The sequence below is a fragment of the Heterocephalus glaber genome, unplaced genomic scaffold, assembly GCF_053883595.1.
Source record: "Heterocephalus glaber isolate CG9 unplaced genomic scaffold, H.glaber_assembly_v1.0 deba00001608, whole genome shotgun sequence".
NCBI classification, from domain to species: Eukaryota; Metazoa; Chordata; class Mammalia; order Rodentia; family Bathyergidae; genus Heterocephalus; species Heterocephalus glaber.
In genome coordinates this window covers 5,897,940-5,919,138 of record NW_028258379.1, presented here as the reverse complement: position 1 = coordinate 5,919,138, position 21,199 = coordinate 5,897,940, and the positions used below count along the sequence as shown (strand labels likewise).

At 43.8% G+C, this 21,199-nt stretch overlaps 1 protein-coding gene and 1 long non-coding RNA gene across 3 annotated transcripts in view; one reads left to right on the top strand and one right to left on the bottom strand.

Moving 5' to 3' along the window:
• Positions 1-11,780, bottom strand: part of Fntb (farnesyltransferase, CAAX box, subunit beta) — an 86,609-nt gene extending 74,829 nt beyond the window's left edge. For both annotated transcript variants that reach the window (XM_004837401.3, XM_004837403.3), the window contains exon 1: positions 11,598-11,780. In XM_004837401.3, the coding sequence (XP_004837458.2) occupies positions 11,598-11,741 (144 nt within the window). In that variant the 5' untranslated portion in view covers positions 11,742-11,780. The remainder of the gene's footprint in view (positions 1-11,597) is intronic.
• A 5-nt stretch (positions 11,781-11,785) lies between these two features.
• LOC106008223 (uncharacterized) lies at positions 11,786-20,311 on the top strand. The gene is made up of 2 exons (XR_001182683.3): positions 11,786-11,973; positions 18,506-20,311. It is a non-coding gene; the product is annotated as an uncharacterized LOC106008223 (long non-coding RNA).
• Positions 20,312-21,199: the final 888 nt, after the last annotated feature.

Below are 21,199 nucleotides of genomic sequence, written 5' to 3'. Positions count from 1 at the left end.
CTCAAAAAAACCAAAAGAAAAGAAAAAGGGGAGATACCACCCCACCACTCCATATCCACCAGCAGAGACATCCTGCAGTACATCAGAGCTCTCACACCCACTGCTGGTGAGTGTGTAAAATGTACCACCTCAACTGAAAGGCTAATGGTTGCTTACACAACTAAAAATACACCTACCTTATGATCCAGCAATTCCACCTCTGGGTTTTTACTCAAGAGAAATAAAAACATGGAGACTTTTACAAGTATATTCATAGCAGTTATTCTTACAGCCAAAATTTGGAAATGGCCCTCGTCTAAACCAAACCAAACAAAACCCTGTAATATATTTATAGAAATACCATTTAGCAACTAAAAAGGGCAATTCTTTTTTGTTTGCTTTTGGGGGTAAGTTGTTTGTTTTTTGAGACAGGGTCTCGCTATGTAGTTCAGGCTGGCCTTAAACTCACTATGTAGCCCACGCTGGCCTCAAACTCATGGTGATCCTCCTGCCTCAGCCTCCCAAGTGCTGGGATTACAGGTGTGCACCACCACAGGTGGCTTAAAAAGGGACAATTTTTGATGTACATAATCTGAATGAACCTTATAAATATGCTAGGTGAAAAGATGCCTATACAAAAGAATACATACTTCATTACTCTGATAACATAAAATTCTAGAAGAAACAAAAGTGGGTTGTTTTCATTGTTATCATTTTTTTAAAATCAGACACTGGTTGCCTCTGGGGATGGGGAATAGGAGTGGAAACTGGGAAGAAACATGAAGAAATGATTTAGAGTGATGGTAAAATAGGAGAGGGATCCTCATGGAGACGAGAAATAAATCTTAATTACGAGGTGTGGCCTTAATGCATAAGCTGTTACCCACTGAAGTAAAGTCATGTCCTTCCCTATCCACCTTCCCTTCCAACCATGTGTGGAATGTACCCTTCCTTCATCCCCCTATTCTTATTACAAAGACCAGGTATGCTATATCACATCACAGGGTGGGGCTGGGGGTTGGGGGGGTGTGCCAGGATGTCCCCAAGGGTGAGAATGGCTGCTAACCCATGTCCTATAGGGAGGAAAGAAGGCTAAGACATTCAGGAGAAGTCTCAAAAACAAAAAGCCATACTCACGACCAGTGGAAAATTACCAGTCCCTAGACCACCCCGACAGTACCACAAAAGCAGCTCCTGGGCTCCTGGTAACTGACAGATCCCCTCCAACTCTGCCCATGCCTCTCACTGAGTGGTGAGATCCTTCTGAGAGTCCATGAAGCTGTGCCACTGGAGGGGGGGTGTTGAGGTCCCCATCTCCTCTCCGAGGGACTTCTCAGGACCCCGCCCTGTGACACGCCAATTACATAATTTCCATCCAAACTGAGCAAAAGAATTCTGGGTTGGCTGGTGACAATGGTGATGTCCTTTATGTTAGTAAAGGTTTAGGTTATGCAGGTCATACACACTTGCCCAAGCTCAGCAAACTGTGAACACACATTTATGAGTCCACATTTCCTTGTGTGTAAACTTTATCTTTTTTTTCTTTTTTTCTTTTTTTTTGGTGCCGGGGATTGAACTTGGGTCCTTGCGCTTGCGCAGCAGGCGGCGAAACCACTGAGCTAAATCCTCGGCCCCTAAACTTTATCATGAAAGAAAAAGAACATAAATACCAAACTCTTATGGTAACTGGCGCTGCAAAATGGAACTTTGAAGGTTACTTTTTTTCTTTTTTTCTTTTAGAGAAAGTGACTTCTTCAAACTTTCTACTGCTGAGCACATAACCAACACACCCTCCTCTCCTCAGCTCAAAAGCAGCAACAGAATATGCAGGTCCCGGGCCCAGGAGGCTGTGCCCAGTTTCCTTTCCTGAAGAAAGGGGAGAATGAGCTGAAGATGCTGGAAGCAGAAAAGCACCTGTGGAGATTTGCATTGTCTCTCTGCGCTCCCCACCCCTCTGCTCCTTACTATAAAAGATCTCTGTACACCTGTACATGGGGAGACGGAGATGGTGATTGGAGACAAATGAACAACTCTATGTTCTCCGAGCTAGCTTTGAATAAATCCTCTTTCACTTTTACCAAAACAAATGGCCTCCTTTGATTTGGTCAGCAGCGAGCAAATGAATCTGAGTATGAATCTACATGGCTGATAACACAGTGACATGCATATTGAAGAATTCAGGGAAGGGTGTAATGATTTTAGTATATGTGCTGGTGAAGCAAGCACTATAGCTGATTTTGAAATTCATTAAGAAAAGATTGAGCTGGTAGCGTGTGCCTATAATCCCAGCACTTGGGAGGCTGAGACAAGAAGATCACCAAGTTGCCCAGGCAGGAGCCTAGCTTGGGCAACTTAATGAGACCCTGTCTTGAAATAAAAAATATAAAAGACCTGGAAGCCGGAGATTTAGCTCAGTGGTTTCGCTTCCTGCTGCACAAGCGCAAGGACCCGAGTTCGATCCCCGGTACAAAAAAAAACAAAAAATAAATAAAAAAATAAAAGAGCCGGGAATGTAAATCAGTGCACAGGCACTAGCTCAACCTCCAGTACCACAAAAAGAAAAAAGAAGAGGAGGGGGAGGAGGAAAGAAAAGAAAAAGAAAAAAGATGGACAGAGGCCTGGGTTATACTGTACTGGTCGAGTGTGTGCTTAAAATATTCACAGCCCTGGGTTCAAAATCCAGCACCCAAAGAAAAAGAAAACATGGGTAGAGGGATAAAACTTGCAAATAAATATGTGAGTTTTAAAAAGTATGGGAGAATGTTAACAAGAATCTAGAGAGAAAGCATACTGACATTCATATAAAATTCTTTCAAATTTGTTGTGTTTGAAATTTCATAATACGGGGCTAGAAAAAGTCAAAAATACTTCGTTACTTTTTCATATGAAGACATATATCCTCAATAACACGTTCTCATCTTTCCTCTGTGCTTCAGGTATCTGGGATACAAAAGACTCCCGAGTGGCTTGCCCTGTGCTTACCTGCACTTAAGCAAAAGCGTGGAGAGCAGAGACCTCCGTTGCAGCAGTGGTGCACCTGCTTATAAGTCATAGGACAGTGACAGATTTATAGCCACTCTTGGCCCACAGTTTTCATTTGATTGCCTTTCCTCTCCCAGTGGAAAAATCAGGTTTGCTCCCACTTGAAATTCAATTTCCCCATTCCATGTGAATTTGTGCTGACTTTTTGTTTGATCTGGTCATGACATCTGCCTAGTTCCTTTAACTCAAATAAAATCACATTTTAAAACACAAATTCATTTTTAAATGTTTGAGTCATGATTTGAACTCTTTTTGAAAATTATCTTTAACAGTAGTTACACATACATTAATCTGGATTTTGTTTAAAAAGATGTTCAAAAGGGCCGGGGATTTAGCTCAGTTGTTCCACCCGAGTTCGATCCCCGGTACCAAAAAAAAAAAGATGTTAAATGGAAAAAGGTAAGATAAGTGCATGACAATTTGTGTAAACTTTTAAGAACAAACACACATACAGGTGTTTACACAGCGCAAGACTGAGAGGGGAGAGAAGGGGCACAGAGCAACAGCTGCTTGGTGGAGGGGGGCAAAATGAGCTGGGAGGCGTGGCTTGAGGGCTCAGCTACATTTCCAAGGGTTTCTACACAAATAACCAGAAGCAAAAAATCAGATGTTAACAACTACTACTTCTCAGTTACATAAAAATGGCTGTCATTCACAGTATTACTTACACTTGTTCCTTATAAATTCCTTAGGAAAACCAAACCAAAACAAAAGGATTCCAAAGCACTTAGTTCTATGATGTCTCACTGTCCACACCACAGAGACAGACAGGACTCAACATACAAGCTGTGTTCCCAGAGTGAACTGGTCAGTTGGTGGTTGGGCCTCATTTATTTCCCACAAAACAATGTCATACCTGTGAGGTTCCAGGCCAGCCCTCCCAAATCCATTTAATGAATCATATACAGATGCTAATGCTAACAGTACATCTCTCGCCTCTTCCGGTTATGAGGTAATGATGGCTTGGGATATGGCTAAAGGTAACAAGAGTTCAGGTGAGGTCCACTAGTTTGCTAGAAGTTACACCTGCTTGACAGGACACAGGCTAAGTGTTTCTGCATACAGAATGTTATGAGGTTTGCTGAACTCTCTCTTTCTCAAAATATATAATGTGAAATAAAAAATTTTTTTTTCAGTGAACCCAGGGCCTTTCCACTCAGCTACATTCCCAGCCCTTTTAACTTTTTCCCTTTATTTTGAGAGAGGGTCTCACTAAGTTGCTAAGTTGCCCAGGCTGGCCCTGAAGTTGCGGTCCTCCTGCCTCAGCCTCCCAGAGGGCTGAGATTACAGGCATGCACCACCACACCCAGCTATAAATATGTATGTCTATATTTATACATACATACATGTATATATAATATATGCTAATATGTATATTAATTTGTGTTTTTCGACAGCAGAGAGATTGTGTTAAGACTCTAGGAGCCAGAGATGAAGCAACTGCAAGGAGTCCCCACGATTTAGGTCCCCTGGCAACAAATAAGGAAAGACGTAACCAGCTGCCTACATTCTTGGCAGCTCTGCTAAAAAGATGTCTCACGGACTTTTTCTAGAAATCTGAGTGAGAAGCAGAGAATATTTCCCTTCACTAGTGCATGGTAAAAACCAGCAAATGCATTTGGCATTTTCACTGCTTTCTATCTAAAGCCAAGCTCACAATGCCCCAACTTTACATTGGGGTCTATTACTGCCTTTCTTCCTACAGCTCGGTCTCTCCCCACAAGGACCATTCCAAAAAGCAGACTTGTCACCTGAAGCTTATTGATTCCTTTGTTTAAACTGTGGTAAAAAGAATCATCAATATGATAATTGTAACACAAGATTCTTCCTTTTCTCTGTTTTGTTTTGTTTTATTTGCTTTGCTGGGGATCTAACTGTGGGCCTGAGAGCTATATTGCCAGCCTCAAGAGTCTTCCTTTAAACAGATAACTATCCCTCAGGGAGAAAAAAAAAAAAAAAGGTCACTTTATAATCAAATACAAAGTATCTATTCCTGCAGTGAGTTTTTTCAATTCCTTTAATTTAGAATACAAAGTTGCAATTGGGGTTGACACAGTAGCCTAAAACAACCTCACTCAAGGTCTAGATGTGGCTGCTTTGGCTACCATATTAATGAAAAAAGGCAAATTAATCACAGACTTAGTAATTATTCCTGAGGACATAAATTCACACATCTATGTGTAAATCACTATTATAAACCAGCCTTTTAAAGATAATTTTTAAAATAGAGTGATTAAGTCACGGTTATCACAAACATACACCAACTAGACACATTGTAAAGAACAGTTTTTACTATTGTGAAAGTACAATCTTGTAACTTGGAATAAAATAGTCAGTGACAGCTGGGTATGGAGGTGCACACCTGTAATCCCAGCAAGAAGGCTAAGGCAGGAGGACCACCAAGTTTGAGCCCAGGCTGTATGCACAACTTAGCAAAAACCTGTCTCAAAATAAAAAATAAAAAAGAGCTGGGTATGTAGCTCAGGCCAAAGGTTGGGTTCAAGTCCTAGTACCACCACCAACCCCCCAAAACATGCACGTGAAGAGTTTAAAGAAAAATGTTTTAGGAGTAAGATGAAAAGCAGTATTTTTAAACTAATGTTATTTTATAAAGTATGTTGTGATTTTCTTTCTTTCCTTTTTTGTTACTGAAGATTGAATTTAGACCTTACACAGGCTCGACAAGTGCTCTTACCTCTGACCTAATCCCCAGCCCTTCTTTACAATTCTGAGACAAAGGCTTGCTAAGTTGTCCAGGCAGGTGTTGAACTCCTATCCTCCTGCCCCTGTCTTCGGAGTCATCATGCATGTGTGTCACCATGCCTGTTGTGATGTTTTTATTTTTGTGACTGCTGGGATCAGACCCAGGACCTCAGACGTGCTAGCCAACTACTCTTTGACTGAGCTACATCTCCAGTAAGTATGTGATTTTAAATTAGTACGGGTATATTTATTTAGTTTTGGAGTGCTGGGAATTGAACCCCATGCCTCAGGCATGCTAAGCAAATGGTCTACCACTGAGCTGCACCCTCAGTCTCTCCCTAAATGTAAATGTACATTTTGCCACCTACATACCTAAAAGTACAGATGTTTTCAACTTAACATGAAAACAGTTTTTTGGACTGTTTTGTTTTATTTTGTTTTGTTTTTTGAGGGTCTTGGTATATAGTTCAGGCTGGCCTTGAACTCACTATGTGGCCCAGATTGCCCTCAAACTCACAGTGATTCTCCTGCGTCAGCCTCTCGAGTGATAGGATTATAGGTGTGCACCACCACATCCAGACGTTTTGGACTTTTTCATAGGGAAAATTTGATATTTGAGACTGCCTTAGAGTTGGACAATATGGCATACACTGAATTTCAATAAAATTAAGTTGATTCACATAAGTGGTCTAATTTTTGGTACCGGAGATCGAACTCGGGACCTTGTGCTTGCAAGGCAGGCGGTGGAACCAGTGAACTAAATCCCCAGCCCCATAAGTGGTCTATTGAGCACTTAATCAAGTCATGCTCTGGTTCTGTCTCTCAGAGGCATAAAAGCTGGAAAGCCTGATGCCAGTGACTTGTTCCACCTCCATTTACCAATCTTTCAGAGACTGAATCAGCACATCAACAGCAAGGGCCAGGATCCTTTCCTGGAAACTGTCCTGATCCTCCTTTGAATTGGGGACCTCAGCAGCCCACTGCCCAGCACATCAGCCTTGCAGTCCACACCCAGAGGGGCCGCACCTACAGACCCATGCCGCACCCTGTATCAGGTAAGCCACTGTTCCCCGCTGTCCCCAGTGAGGCCTGAGTCCTCCCTAAAAAGGGGTTCTTGTACTGAAATGGCTGCCCCTCTCTGCACCATTCATGCCCAACCCCAGTTCCATGCTCTCCACGAAGTCGTCCTAACCCCCAGCCCACATGCTGGCTCTTGCACTTCCTGTGGAATGCAGTCATAATTCAGCACACTACGATGGCTTTGGGTATATTCTTTCTCTCTCTAAAAGAAGCTGGAGAACAGGGATCAAAAGTAGTAATTCTTTTACATTCCCCTCAGAGTTGATTGTCACTTGATTAATTTTTTTAATTAAAAAAAATTTGTATTAGTACCTACTTGCAGTATACGTTGATTACATTCATGATAGGGAGTTGCACACTGACACAACACACCTTAGTTCTTTTGACTTTCCCCCTCTGCTCCCCCTGTCACTTGACTGAATGCTATCTAATGACATTGGGCCACTTGAAGTGAAGGATCCAGTGGGCCATGTTCAACGATAAACTAAAAGGAAAACAGGAGTAGTATCTAATGCAAAACACAGTTTTGGGCAAGGCTACTGCCTCTGAGACCTTCACTATTAACCTGCTGGCCTGGATCACAGAGCAGGCTGCCACACAGCACATAATGGAAGGCAGGCACTAAAAACACAGCCACACCTTGCTTTCTAGCATCACCGAAGGCCCTCCCTGCATCACATCCATCGCAAGAGCCTCCGAACTTGTTCCCTGCACCCACGCTCTAATCCAGTAGTGTACTCAAGCCTGTGACATTGACAATCAGATTGTATCACTCCCCTCTCAAAATCCTCTGATCACGGATGGGACTGAGTTTTAGCAGGAAACAGATGGCATAAAGTGGGTGAACTAAGGAAGTGTTTACAATGGTGTGGGCAGGTGTGGGGAACCCACACGGGAGAGCGCAGCACCGGAGCTGGGAACTAAGAGGCTCGGGATCCACTCCTAAACCGCAAGATGTGAGGGGAAGGATGGAGAGGGAGACAGGAGCTCCATGGAGCGGGCATCGCACAGGAGCTGTGGCCTTCTATCCACAGACCAGCCACACAAGCCTGCAGGAGGGAAGAAACACACCGATGTCATTTCTCGCCCACCTTCCCACTTCCCAGCAATCCTTGCACAGCCAAGTTCAACCAGCAGCTCTAGCAAGGGAGCCTGTCAGCGCAGGTCCACCTCCTGGGGCACATACACACAGCGTCTCCAGCCAACGGCTTCCTCTCTCAGTGAGGGCCTTTCGATTACCACGCAGCCTGCAGGGCCCTGCATGAGCCCATCTCAGCTCCTGCTCTCCTGCTTGGTAGCCTCTTTACTCACCAAGGACACTCCTGCCTCAGATCCTTTGTCTCTGCCGTCTACTCTGCCCAGAACTCTTCCATCCATCGCATCTAGGTGTGGCCTGCTTCCTCACCTATCTCAGGTCAGATCAAATGCAACATCATCAGTTTTCCCTTGCTGCCATTCCTGGAGCACCCTACCCCTTTATCCTGCTTTATTGTTCCCCACAGCAGTCTGTCTCTCTTCCCCTCCCTCCCTCTTGGTGTGGTGCTATAGATTGAACCCAGGGCCTTGGACATGCTGAACGCTCTTTTATCATCTAGCTACATCCCATCCCTGATAGCTTTTTACTGTTTTAATTGAGTGCCTCCCTGGCCTGGAACAAGTTTCCTAAAAACATCAAATCGATTTCCTTTGTTCATGACTGATGATGGGTACCTAGAACAGTGCCCAGAACATTAAAGTCACTCAAGTATTTGCGGAATGAATGAATGAATGCATAGAAGGATCCATAGCAAACTGATCTTTGTACTGTTAATAAGACTTAACTGCTACTATCAAAAATTTGTCTCACAAAGTCTCCGATAATCAGGGAGGTATTGAGCATTTGTTTTTTTATTGCAATGGCACAAAACTGAGTAGTTAATAAATAACCATGAGTAAATGGAAGTTTTGATCAAGACCAAAAAGATAGTGGGGTTTGGTGGCGCACGCCTGTAATCCCAGTACTCTGAGAGTCTGAGGCAAGAAGACTGCAAACTCATGCCAAGGCAGGCAACAAAGCAACTCTGTCAAAACAAAAATTTAAAAAAGGACTGTGAATGGAGCTCAGCGTGAAGGCCTGGGTTCAATCCCCAATGCCAAAAAAACCAAAAACAAACCAAAAAGCCCAGTATTCTCTGTAAACAACTCTTCCTCACAAGCTGTTCTTTTTTTAATTAACTTTATTGGTACATTTTAGGCATACAATATGATGACATTCATCACTGGGAATTGTACCTTTACATAATATGTCTTGGTTCTTATTTTTTCCCGATTCCCCTGCCCTCCCTTCAACCCCTCCATCTCTCCCTATTTACAAAGACTTTGTTTCCATTTTTTCCTTTTCTCATATTTATTCCTTTCCCTTCTTTCCTTTCCTGTACCCCTCTTACTTCCCCTTTGGACCTTTTCTTCCTGTTTCACATTATCTATTATACATTTTGATCCTTATTTACACTTTAAGTTTACAACCTGTTATTTCTGATCAATGTATATCACTACCCCACCAACCAGTACTTCTCTAAACCTGTCTTCTTCTATGTAAAATGGGTAGGGACTAACAGATACAATGTTTTTGTTTTGAGACAGGGTATAACTACACAGTTCAGGCTGGCCTTCAACTTACTAGCCCATAGTGGCCTTAAACTTATGGGCATCCTCCTGCATTGGCCTCCTCGGTGCTGGGATTACAGCCATGCACCACCATGCCTGGCTGACTGAAAGACAATGTATAGAGAGCATTTTAGCACAGTGCTGGGACTAAATGATTGGTCACTACAATAATTATTAAGACACTGAGGTGGCCACAATATCTTCCCACTAACTGCAACGGTTCATCCTGGACTTTTAAAAAGTGAACTACAATAACAACATGGTAAGGACATATGATACTGTAGTTTCTATCATATCAATTGGGCTCATTTCTGAAAGATGCTATGTAATAACATATCAGGACCTAGCATCTTCTCCTACCATTAGCCTTGATTTGCCCCTCTTCAATCAGAATGTAGTATCCATTTGTATTGTTCATTATTCCTACTCAGAATATAAGTGGTGATGTTTTTCAACTAAGCAAGCAGCAACTTCAGCAACCTTCTTTAAAAAAAAAAAAAGTGGTATACATAAGGGGAAAAGAGCAGATCAGAAAAGCTCCTGAAAAGATTTACTTTTCATTTGCCTCTCTTAACCATGAAAATCTGAGGCAAGAGGACTGCAAGTTTAGGCTCAACCCAGGCAACATAAGTGACTTGGTGATCCTGTCTCAAAATAAAAATTCAAAAAGGGCTGGGGATGTAGCTCAGTGTGAAGGCCTTGGGTTCAATCCCTGGTCTCTACATTAACAGACCAACTCTAATTCCCTTTTCTAATTCCCCTATCTGCTAGATAAGTGCAAGCACCTACAAGAAAGGTAATCCCAGGGGCTGGGGTAGGGGTAACCCCATAGTCAAAGGCCAGAACAAAGGAAAAGGGTCTGACCTGGCTCTATTCAATAATCCATCATTTGGGAACACTGCAAAGATCCTGTAGGGTTTTGACCGATAGCAGACTTTTAAAAAAATCTTTGGCCAAAGACTTTCCGTAGGACACACTGGTGAGTTAACTAACCTGAAGACCTAGTCTCAAAATGCAAGGGTTTCCATGAAACCATTTAAAATAATCCTTCAGTGGTTCCACTGCCTGCCTTGAAAGCGCAAGTTCCAGAGTTTGATCCCCAGTACCAAAAACAAAAACAAAAACTCCTTCTGCTATGTGTATAACCATATATTCAAGTCCTTGTTTTTTGTTACAAATTCATATTTACAGCTCTAACTGTATAATAATTACTGCTATTCATTGTGCCTAAATGGAGGCTTTCAGCTTCAGGTATGAAAGACAAAGTAGGTCCCTCCAAGGTTAAGCCTGGAGATTGATCTTACTAAGAGATTTTATTTTAGTAAGCAGCTGGATGCTTATTTAGTAGTTCTTAAAAGAATCATCCTGACCGCTTCTAGTAACAGATGGATAAACAACTCTACAACTAACTGGGGAACAATTTCAATTGTGGAATGAGAAGAAAAATGAAACCATAGTTTACTATTCATTACTTCAAATATTTCACAAGGAGAAGTCGGACCCTGCCTCTAGGCCTTAGTGAATGGTAAGTAGTTCAAAATTCATACTTTAAATGTTAGCACTTTCCAAACCGCATTGTTTTCCTGCCTGTCTTCCTCTTCAACCAGACTGCTGGTCAGAGACTGTTTTCTGTTTGTAGTCCCAGCCTTTAATATTGCGTCCAACCCAGAGCTGGTCCCAAATGATTATCAACATGCCCATCACGAGCAGGCCCCAACCTGGCACTGTAGGTCAGAAGTTAAACTGATTATGAAATGGCATAAGAACAGTCTGTCTCTTGTGTCCCCTCTGTCCTCGACAGATAGCAGGGTGGGAAAAGCACAGCCTCCGTGTAGGAACCTCCCGGTAGAATGAAGCGCGCTGTCTGATCCGCCTGGGCTGTTGTGGGCTCCAGACACAGGACAGCCGAGTGGACCAGGTACTGGCCTCTCTGCCAAGCCCGACTTGACCACGACCCCTCCCAATCCGGCCTCACCAATTCTCCACTCGGAAGCCCCAGCCTGGGCGCCCGGAGCGCGCCGGAGGGACCGCGGTGCACTGTGGGAGTCGTAGTTCCTCAGTGAGCTTCGCACCACGCGGTCCCGCGGCCGAGACTCCCGCTCCCAGAAGCCCCCGCGCGGGCGCCTCGCCCAGTCCTGCCACCTCACCTGTTCTCTGGACGTAACTGTTTCCACCGAGTCGTCCTGCAACCGCTCCCGCGCGTGCTCGGGCCTCAAACTGTACAGCGTTTCTGGCCAGACAGGGGAGGAGGATGGAGGGCAATAGTAGGTGAAGGAACTCGAAGAAGCCATGATCAGAAGAGCAGCGGGCAGTGTATGGGATTCAGCTTCGTTCAGTAACAACGCGCATTGAAACTCGAGCGGGCTAATGCACTACGGAAACTTGGTAGAGTCAAAAAGAATTTAAACGCGAATCTCTCCTCCCACCTACACTTCTTCCTGGAGTGAGTTACTGGTTTGTTGCCGCCCCCCATTGGGCAGACGAGCTGCTGCAAGAGCTCAGCTTCCTGGAACGCAAGGAAGGGTACGTGCACCTGAATTTCATTTATGAGAGATGGTGTAAGACGACTTGGTTCGTTCTGCAAATTAAGAACACATACCAATATTCTGCTAATTCTCACTTAATTGTAATGCAGTACTTTGTAGGTTCAGGTGAGCAAGAACCCAATGAATGTAACTTTAGAAACATTTCTGACCCCTCTCTTGATACCTCAGTCATGCTATTACTAATAGAATTATTGTAAACCTTTGGATCCTTGACAGCTTCCCAGGAGAAGCCATCAGCTTCTCAACAAATGAGTAGAATTGCTGTCTTACTACTCAGTGATGTAGAGAAGGGACATTAAAATTTTCTCCCCCCACCTTGGGAGTTACAGTGCAGTAGCAGAAACTAAAATGTGGTAGAAGAAAACAAGCAGTAAGTGAAACAACCAAAGAAATAGTCATTTGGGCAGTCAACAAATACTTATGGAGCACCTCCTACATGTCACCATTGTGCTGGGCCCTGAGAATGCAAAAATGAACAAAGCAAGCAAAGCCCTAGGCCTTTGGGAACATTACACATTAGAGGAATAGAATTAAATGAACGAACACAAATAAATGAAGACTTACAGTAATCGTATGATAGAAAATAACAGGGTTTATGAGAGGCAGAGAGGCTAGGGGTCTAATTAGATTCGGGGGTCAAAAGCTTCTTTGAGTACATTTAAGCTGAGACCCAAAGGACAAGGAGTCATCCAGGAGAACAAAATGAGGAGGAGCTTCAAGAAGGAACAGGAAGTTTGAGAGAACATACCAAAAACACATCCATGGGCCGGGGATTTAGCTCAGTGGTTTCGCTGCCTGCTTCGCAAGTGTGAGGACCTGAGTTCAATCCCTGGTACCAAAAAAAATACATCCATGTACTGCATTCTTGCATTAATTCTGATGGTTAATCTGAATGTGTACCAAACAAAAGAAATTTTTATTTTTATTGAGTAGGCTTAGTCATCATATTCCCCCATAGATATAATGTTAAAGTAATGATTTTAGGAAAAATCCTGTTACCTTTGGAAAGCAATAAAAGAGAATCTTTTTCAGGACCTACACATCAAAAGGACTACACTGTAATTACAATATCAAAAGATTAAGTTATTTAAGGTAGTAGGTTGTGGGAGAAGAGAAGAGAATAATAGATAATAATAGATATTCCAGGTGCTGGGGATGTAGTTTGTGGTAGAGTGCATGTTTAGTATGTGTGAGACCCTGGCTTCAATCCCTAGCACCACACCACACCACACACACACACACACACACACACACACACACACTCCAGATGTTCTAGATAGACACAAACTGTACTTCCTGCTCAGAGTATTTTACGCTCTTCCCACTCAATCCTAAATCACATACCTAGGATCTGAGGAATATAGGCCCATGTGATATTTTACAACTGGTCATTCCTCTGTTTTCAGTAGCTGGTGGTCACTGGAAGCACTCAGAATCCAAAGACGAGCCTGGACACCGTAAGACACTTGTGTGGGTGAACACTATCACATGCCCAGTGGTAGTGTTCCCTAGTGAGAAGGAGTAGGGCTGTGGGTTGTAGAGTAGCTGTACAGCATGAAAAAAGTCTGATAATGTCAGGGTCATACCTAAAGTCTCAGGCCTCTTTTTAAAGAGTTCTTGTGCTTAAGAGCTAGAAGCTTTGCTATCGTAGCTTTCCACGATAGTCCATGCTGTGTTTCCCAAACACAAACACAGCTTGTACTTTTATCTTTGCTCTTACCCTCTTTTTCTATTTACTTGGCCCAAGTTCTCTCTGTGGAGCCAGCTTCTCTCCCACTCTTCACTTTTACTTTCTACAGTAAACTGCCACTGCTTTAAAAAAAAAAGAGCTAAAAACTTAACATTTCAATGCTAAAGATTGGGCTATTGAGATGGTAGCTGGGATGATTTTGTACTGAATTGTTGGATGTCACAGGTGCACTTGGAGCAATTGCAAATTACATTTCACCAATAGAAATCCATTTCTGAAATGCACCATCCTCTGCAGTGGGACCCAAAAGTTGTTAAATGGAGCCAGGCAAGCATCTCCTGAAAGATAATGTCCATTCATTAAGCACTTCTTGTGTATCAGTTATGTGCTGGGCACTGAGCTAAATGCTAAGGAGACAGTGGTGAACAAGCCACAGTCTCTGCTCCTGTGGGTCTCATTTACCAGAAAAAACAGACTTCAGATAATAATTTTAGGATTGGCTGTTTCCTTAGAGCTGGATAAAATGGCAGGAGGCAAAGAGAAGCACAGGGTTTTGCAAGATCACATAACAAGGGAGACCTAAGGTAGTCTGGAAGATCTGGAAAGACTCCGATGAGGAAACAAATTAACTACCCCAGGGGCGGGAACGACCAGGTGGAGGAAACCCACTGACAACCAAAAATCTAGTGAAACCAGTAATAAAATGCAGGCGGAGTCTATCCCCTGTAAGCATCAAGGAGATCGTTCAGCCTTGGATCAGCAATGGCCTGCAAGTTGACCTTCCTCGGGAGGGTTTCATTAAACTACTCATACAAGAAACAGAATGAACGTCAATATTGGTAACACTTCGAAGAATGCTGTACTTCCTAGGGAGGGGAAGTCTTAGTAATGATAATTAATAGCAGCTCCAGCTTGGAGAGCAGATGGCTTGGGTTTATTTTATTCAAATGCCTGATGTTATTTTTCTAAATTAAACTGTGAATCGTATTCCTTTAAAAATAATATGAAATGAGGACAATGCTAGTTTGTAGTCCCAATAGCAAGAAAACCAGGAAAACCTTAGTGGCCTAAATGAACCACTAGAGGTCGCTTCTGACCCTATAGCAAGGGCAGGGAGCAAGTTCTGAAACTGCTCTGCTTCGCTCACAGCAGAATGAAATGTTTCTTTTTGAGATCTTGTAAAACTATGTAGTAATGCATTCGGAACATTTGGAAAATGGAAAGAGCTCATCTATTACCCTACCAGGTGATTAATCGCGTCATCTACTCTCATGTCATCAGCTGTGCCCCCCTACTCTGAGATGCTTGTCCTTCTTGTTCCTCCCAAAGGAGTAACTGCCCCAGCTCCTGCCTAGGCCCAGCCCCTCTGGCTCACCTAATACCCCTCCCAAAGACCAACTATAGCGATTCTCCCTTGCCTCTCTCTAACATCAAATTTTCTCTCTATCTGATCATGCCTGTCCCCCTAAACATGCTATTTCTCCATTCTTGAGAGGGATTTTCTTTTAGGAGGATGAAGACTCACTATGTTACCCAGGCTGGCCTCAAATTCATAGGCTCAAATGATCCTCCTGCTTCAGCCTCTGGAGTAGCTCAGGATTGACTATAGGTGTGTGACACAGAGCCCAGTATGTGTGTACTGGGGGGCACGAGGTGCCACCCCTCTAGCTACTTCCGTGTTACTGGCTTGCAGAGCAAATGTCCTTGAAAGCGTCACCCCTACTAATGTCTCCAATTCCTCTCCTCGGGCTCCCTTTTGAACACCATGTAATCTGGCTTCCTAATCGGGTCAAGTTCATTAAGCTCATTTTGCTAAATCCAAGGCCCATTCTCAGTCCTCATCTCACAACTTCCTGCTTGACTTCCCAGCAGCACTTGCTTGGTCACTTACTCCCTCCTGAACACTTTTTTCTTTTTTTTTTTTTTTTTTTGGTACCAGGGATCCAACTCAGGACCTTGCACTTTCAAGGCAGCCGTCGGAACCACTGAGCCAAATCCCCGGCCCCTGCACATGAACATTAATTTTAAAGTCCACAAGTGATGCTGAGCACAGAGCTGAGGCCCACGTGAAGCTTCTTTATATGAGGCAGAAACGATCCCTTCCCCGGGAGAGAATTGCCACTGGAAAGTGATAGCCCTGTAGCCTCCTTGCACTTAGGCCATTGGAACCAGAGGGAGGCTACCCACCACAGCAGGCTAGCCCTTCAGTGTCTTCTCTTCAGTGCTCTCTTCCCTGTCTTACCCTCTGCCAGCTGCATGCCATGGCCTAGGGCAGCCCTCCACTTCATGCCTCATGTTCAAAAAGTTAAAAAAATCTCAATTAACAAAAAGGTGCTTCAGTGTTTTACACCACGGGAAAGATGCTATCCCTTTGCAGATTCCAAATTATTTTGTGGGCAAGTATCATGACCTCTTTCAAATGTATTAACACTCCTTTCAAACAGCCTTTCTGAGGTCTGCTAATTTAGGATTACAGGGTCAACTCTCTCCTCTCCTGTGGACAATTCTTCCTGCTATCTATAAGGCGATCTTTGGTATATTTTTGTTTAAAAAAAGGAAGTCTGTAATCATGACGAGTGAGGGACATGGAGTGTGGTGTTTCCTCATCTTTGATGGGTGCTTTTCTTGATCCTTCCTACAAGGCAGTTCTACAAAGAGCAGTGTCTTGTTTTTAAATACAGCCCACAATAGGGGTCCCTTGTGAAGATACCAGAGCTTCTCCCACCTCGGGTGCCTACATGATCTTGTGAAACACAGCCACCCTCACCCTCCCACCTTGCTGCCCATTAGACTTCACAGGAGAGTGAAATAAACCTTCATGGTGTCAACCCCCCAAATTGAGAAGTTCATCTGTTACAGCAGCCAGCATTACCTTCACTGATGTATGTGATAACACATTCCTGCCTGCAGATTTTATCTTGCCACCCTGAACCTAATTTGAATAAAGGTTTAGGATGACATACAGTGTATGTGGTGGTTGCTAGTCAAGTCTCTCAACTCTAGTCTCATAAGGGAAAGGATTTCTCTTCTGAGACTTTCCCATTACAAAATCCAAAATCACCCACATCTAGACCACCTGCCAGGAAACTGCAAGAAAGACACCTCAGCTTTCATTTCCTGCTGTGCAAGAATGAAATGATTCCTAAAAACGACCTGGGCACAGGAAATTTGATGAGGCCCCAGGTTTGGTGCTTGTTACAGGCTGAATTGCATTCCCCCAACATTCATGTTGAAGCCCTCACCTCTAGTACTACCGCGGATAGCTAAGTTAGGAAGAGGTCCAATAGAGTCAGAGCAAAGATGAGGCTAACCAGGCCAGTGGCCAAGGGCTGCGTTGGTACAAACTAGGCCCCAAGGTGGAGACAGGATGACTAGGCCTGCGAGCCTCCCCAGAGATAAAGGATAGTCCAGAGCAGTACTAAGTAGCACTGGCTGTCCAGTAAGCCTGAGCAATGTAACAAATACACAGACAGATGACCAAAACACTCTGACCCTCACTCTTATTCCTTTCAGAAACGCCTTTGTTCTTCTCCATGCTATGCACCCTTATTACTCACCTTGTTTTTCTATTGGATCAATATTAGCTAAGTAACTGTACTTGTAATCCTGTAGGTTGATTGCACCTTGAGCTGAGGTAACCTGTGGTGAGATTTTATGTATAAAAAATCTCAGGCCAAGGATTTAGCTCAGTGATGCTGCCACCTGCCTCGAAAGCTTAAGGTCCTGAGTTCAATCTCTGATACCAAAAAAAAAATCTCCTAGACAAAGAGCCTCAGTGGCAACCCACTTTCTGGACCCCTCCCGCCTCTCAGGAGCTTTCTGTTAAAATTTTCCTACTTTCTTCACCTCCTTTGTCCTTGACTCCATTTTTTGGCATCATGAGACTTGAACTCAGCACATCTAACAGACCAGAAATTACTTCCCTTCAGTTGTAACAGGTTGTGACTGTATTTTGATAAAATAAAAGTCAAAATGACTGTAGAAGTGAGTGGGGGGGAGGCTTAGAGTTTTACTGACAGGAGGAAGAGTGCATGGCAGACATCCTGCTGGGAACTGAATACACCAGGGGAAACAATTTTCTGGACCCCAGCCATACCTTGCAAGGTTTGAGAAATACTGGAGTGACCAGTTTTGCCTCTTGGTCTGGACATTCCAACACACACGATCTATGACGACCACCCCCCCAATTTGGACAGTTTCTAACCACTGGATTCGCCAAGAGCTCAGGTTCACTTTCCTTCAGCTGGGCACTAGTGTGGTCTAATTGAGCTTGTGTTTCTGGGTTTGCACACCTGTTCTGCACCTGGGTAAAACTGTCTTTGCTTTATTTTAACCTCATTTGTGATTTCTTGGCTTACCATTTCTGGAGAAAGGATCTTCAAAGAGGTAATTAAGATAAAGTCATACAAGTGGGCACTAATCCACATGTCTGATGTCCTTATAAAAGAGGGGATCAGGACATAAAGGTGCACAGAGGGAAGCACATGTGGACTCAAAGACGGCCATGTACAGGTCACTCTCTGAGGGCCACTTGAGACCCCACAAAAGAAACCAACCCTGCAAACACCCTGAGCTCATTTCTAACCTCCAGACTTATAAGCAAAGAATTTCTGTTGTTTAAGCTATCCACCCTGAGGCACTTTGTTATGGCAGCCATGGCAAATTGAGACAGTCCTGAAGGTGTCATCAAGGGCACCCTGAGATGTTATCAGGGGCCATTTTGTATTAACACAAATTACTATCAGAAGTATTTCCTTTGGTTCCCAGTCCTGAGAGGCATGTGTTTCTGACAAGCTGTCTTCTTTGTTTGTCATTTCAGAGTCTCTCTCCCCCATGCTCTGTTTCTTGGATGAGAAAGAAAATGAAAGTGGAAGGAAGACATGCTATGGTGATGGGGCAGGGTTTTCTGTTCTGTTTCTTCTGAGCCAAGATAAGATGGGACTCCTTCTGCACAGTGAGCATGTACAGTCACGCAGGGCTGGACACTTGGGAGGGAGTCTGGAAGAGGCAGTGAATTTGGCTGAAGAGCCCCATGGCCAGCTGTGCCATCTTGGTGGCGAGTGGGCTGCCTTTCTGAGCATCTCTCAAGTTGTTCCGCTGTTGCCATGGCAGATCCCACAGTGGTGCCCTTGGGAGCATGCGCAGTGTGACTGGAGTGGGGGTGGGGAGAGCAGGGGGACTCGTCTCCCTGGAAAAAGAACTGGTACAATCTGATTTCATGTGGGAGAGAGGTTCGGCCACCGCTCCTCAGATGTCTCTCAGTTCTACTGAAATTTGGCCCCAGTTCAAGTTGACTACAGCTGGGTTTGGATGTCAAAATGTCCCATTTAGGGACTGGAGAAAGGAGATGGAATTGAGTGTTTCATTTGCAAACCCTCTGTCATCTAGGTAATTCTTTTGCTAACATTGTCCCAAAATCTTAGCTGAACATGGTGGTGCCTGTAATCCCTGCACTCTGGGCGGCTGGCCAGAGGACGGTAAGTTCAACCCCAGCCCGGACAACTTAGTGACTTGGTGAGAGACCCTGTCTCAAAATAAAAAATTAGAAAAGGGCTGAGGATGTAGCTCGTTATGAAGGCCTTTAAACAAGAGCAACAAACCCCCTACCTCTTCCACTTACAGAGCACACACGCAGGTGGAATAAGTGTGGGAGTGGGGAGATAGCTAATCTAGGGGGAGGTTTCTGATGGCTCGGAAACTGGCTAAGTCAGGATAAGAATGAATAACTGAAGGTTGCTCTTCTGTTCTACCCCCCACTCCCTTGTTTGTTTTTGAGGCAAGGGCTTGCTATACAGCTCAGGTAGGCCTGAACTCACCATGTCGCCCAGGTGGGCCTCAAGTGCTGGCACTGCAAGCATGCACTACCACACCTGGCTCCCCCCATTGAAAAAAATCAGTGTAAACTGTTGAACTCGAAGTCATTCTACTATGATGAAGTATCCAAAATTTTAAATGAATACGAGCATTTTCCTTCTGGATTTATTCAGGAAATTCCTCATTCCCTTTTTGTCTTGCCCAGGGAAAGCCATTTCTATCAAAGTGAAGTTCCCTCTTGGACTGAGGAATCCACCTAAGCTTGGTTCTTCTTTCATGCTTCTTCTGACAGAAGCAAGCAGAGAACCACTGTAAGAAATAAAAGGAGGGCCGGGGATTTAGCTCAGTGGTTCCAGCGCCTGCCTCGAAAGCGCAAGGTCCCAAGTTCTATCCTCGGTACCAAAAAAAAAAAAGAAATAAAAGGAGACAGAAAGAAAAACTAGCAGCAAGGACAGGTTTTATGTACAATAAAGACCTGAGAGGGGCCATTGGCTCCGAAGTACCACAAGGAGCTTTCCTAGAGAGTAAGGATTTATAGGTGCTAAAGGGAATGAGGAAGTTAAGGGCCTGCTGTTCTCAGGATGGGTCTTCAGGTCTGTGGTCACTGGTCCATCTTGTGTTTGTGCAAGGTTCCTATTCAAGAGGCTGAACGCCCCTTGACCTGGATGTTTTGTACAGTAAACAGATTTAATGGGCTTCATAACCAAGGGGCACGGAAGAATGTGGGTAAAGGTCGCAACTCATAGGAAAATGTCCACTGGCTTTTCCCTTCAGCCACTAACACCCCAAATAAAGAAGCCTGCAAAGTGGATGTACCATTACAGTGTTGATCTATGGGACCCCAAAGCTGGTCGCTGAGTTAACCTGAGCCCTGTGTTTCATGCAGTGGTGGAAGGAAGGAAGCATCACAGGTTGGGTCTCAGTTCAGAAAAATACAGCCCTAGCAGGCTCATCTGCAGGATATTCTCACAGCCCAGGTATGCAGAGTGGAAGTGTTAGAGGGTGTCTTCTGTACCTAGCATTTTACTGAGTGCAGTGTCAATCCATAACTGGGGAAATCATGTAACTCCCAACCTGTTAGATGTTAGATATGCCAAGTTTGTGTTCCCCAAAATCGAAGAATGAATTTAAGGAACAACAGAGGTTAATAGTAGAAAAAAATTATTGAGAGACAGGAGGGGACCCAAAAGTAGGTTGCTGCAGACCCCACTTCACAGAGGAGGTTTTATAGAGCAAAATCATTAGGTGGGTACAAAATCACAAGGTAGGTACAATGTGGGTCAAAACTGTGATCAACCAATAAGATTATTAGTATAGCTACTTAGATAATATCAGTCCAATGGGGAAGCAGGTCATATAGCAAGTGTACATGGAAAGAACAAGGACATTTTTAGGAAGGGATAAATCAGGAGGTCCTGGTCATCCACCTGGGTGACTGATGTCTATCTAAACTTTATTGGCCCAAGTGATACCAATTATAGTGTAATCTTTAATTTATTGCTTATCCCTTGGGGAGGTTATTTTGTCTTTATCTTGAGGCCTGGTCTTTTTTTTATTTTATTATATATATATATATATATATATATATATATATATATATATATTTATTTTTTTTTTTTTTTTTTTTTTTTGGCACTGGGGATCAAACTCGGGTCCTTGTGCTTGCACAGCAGGCAGCAAAACCACTGAGCTAAATCCA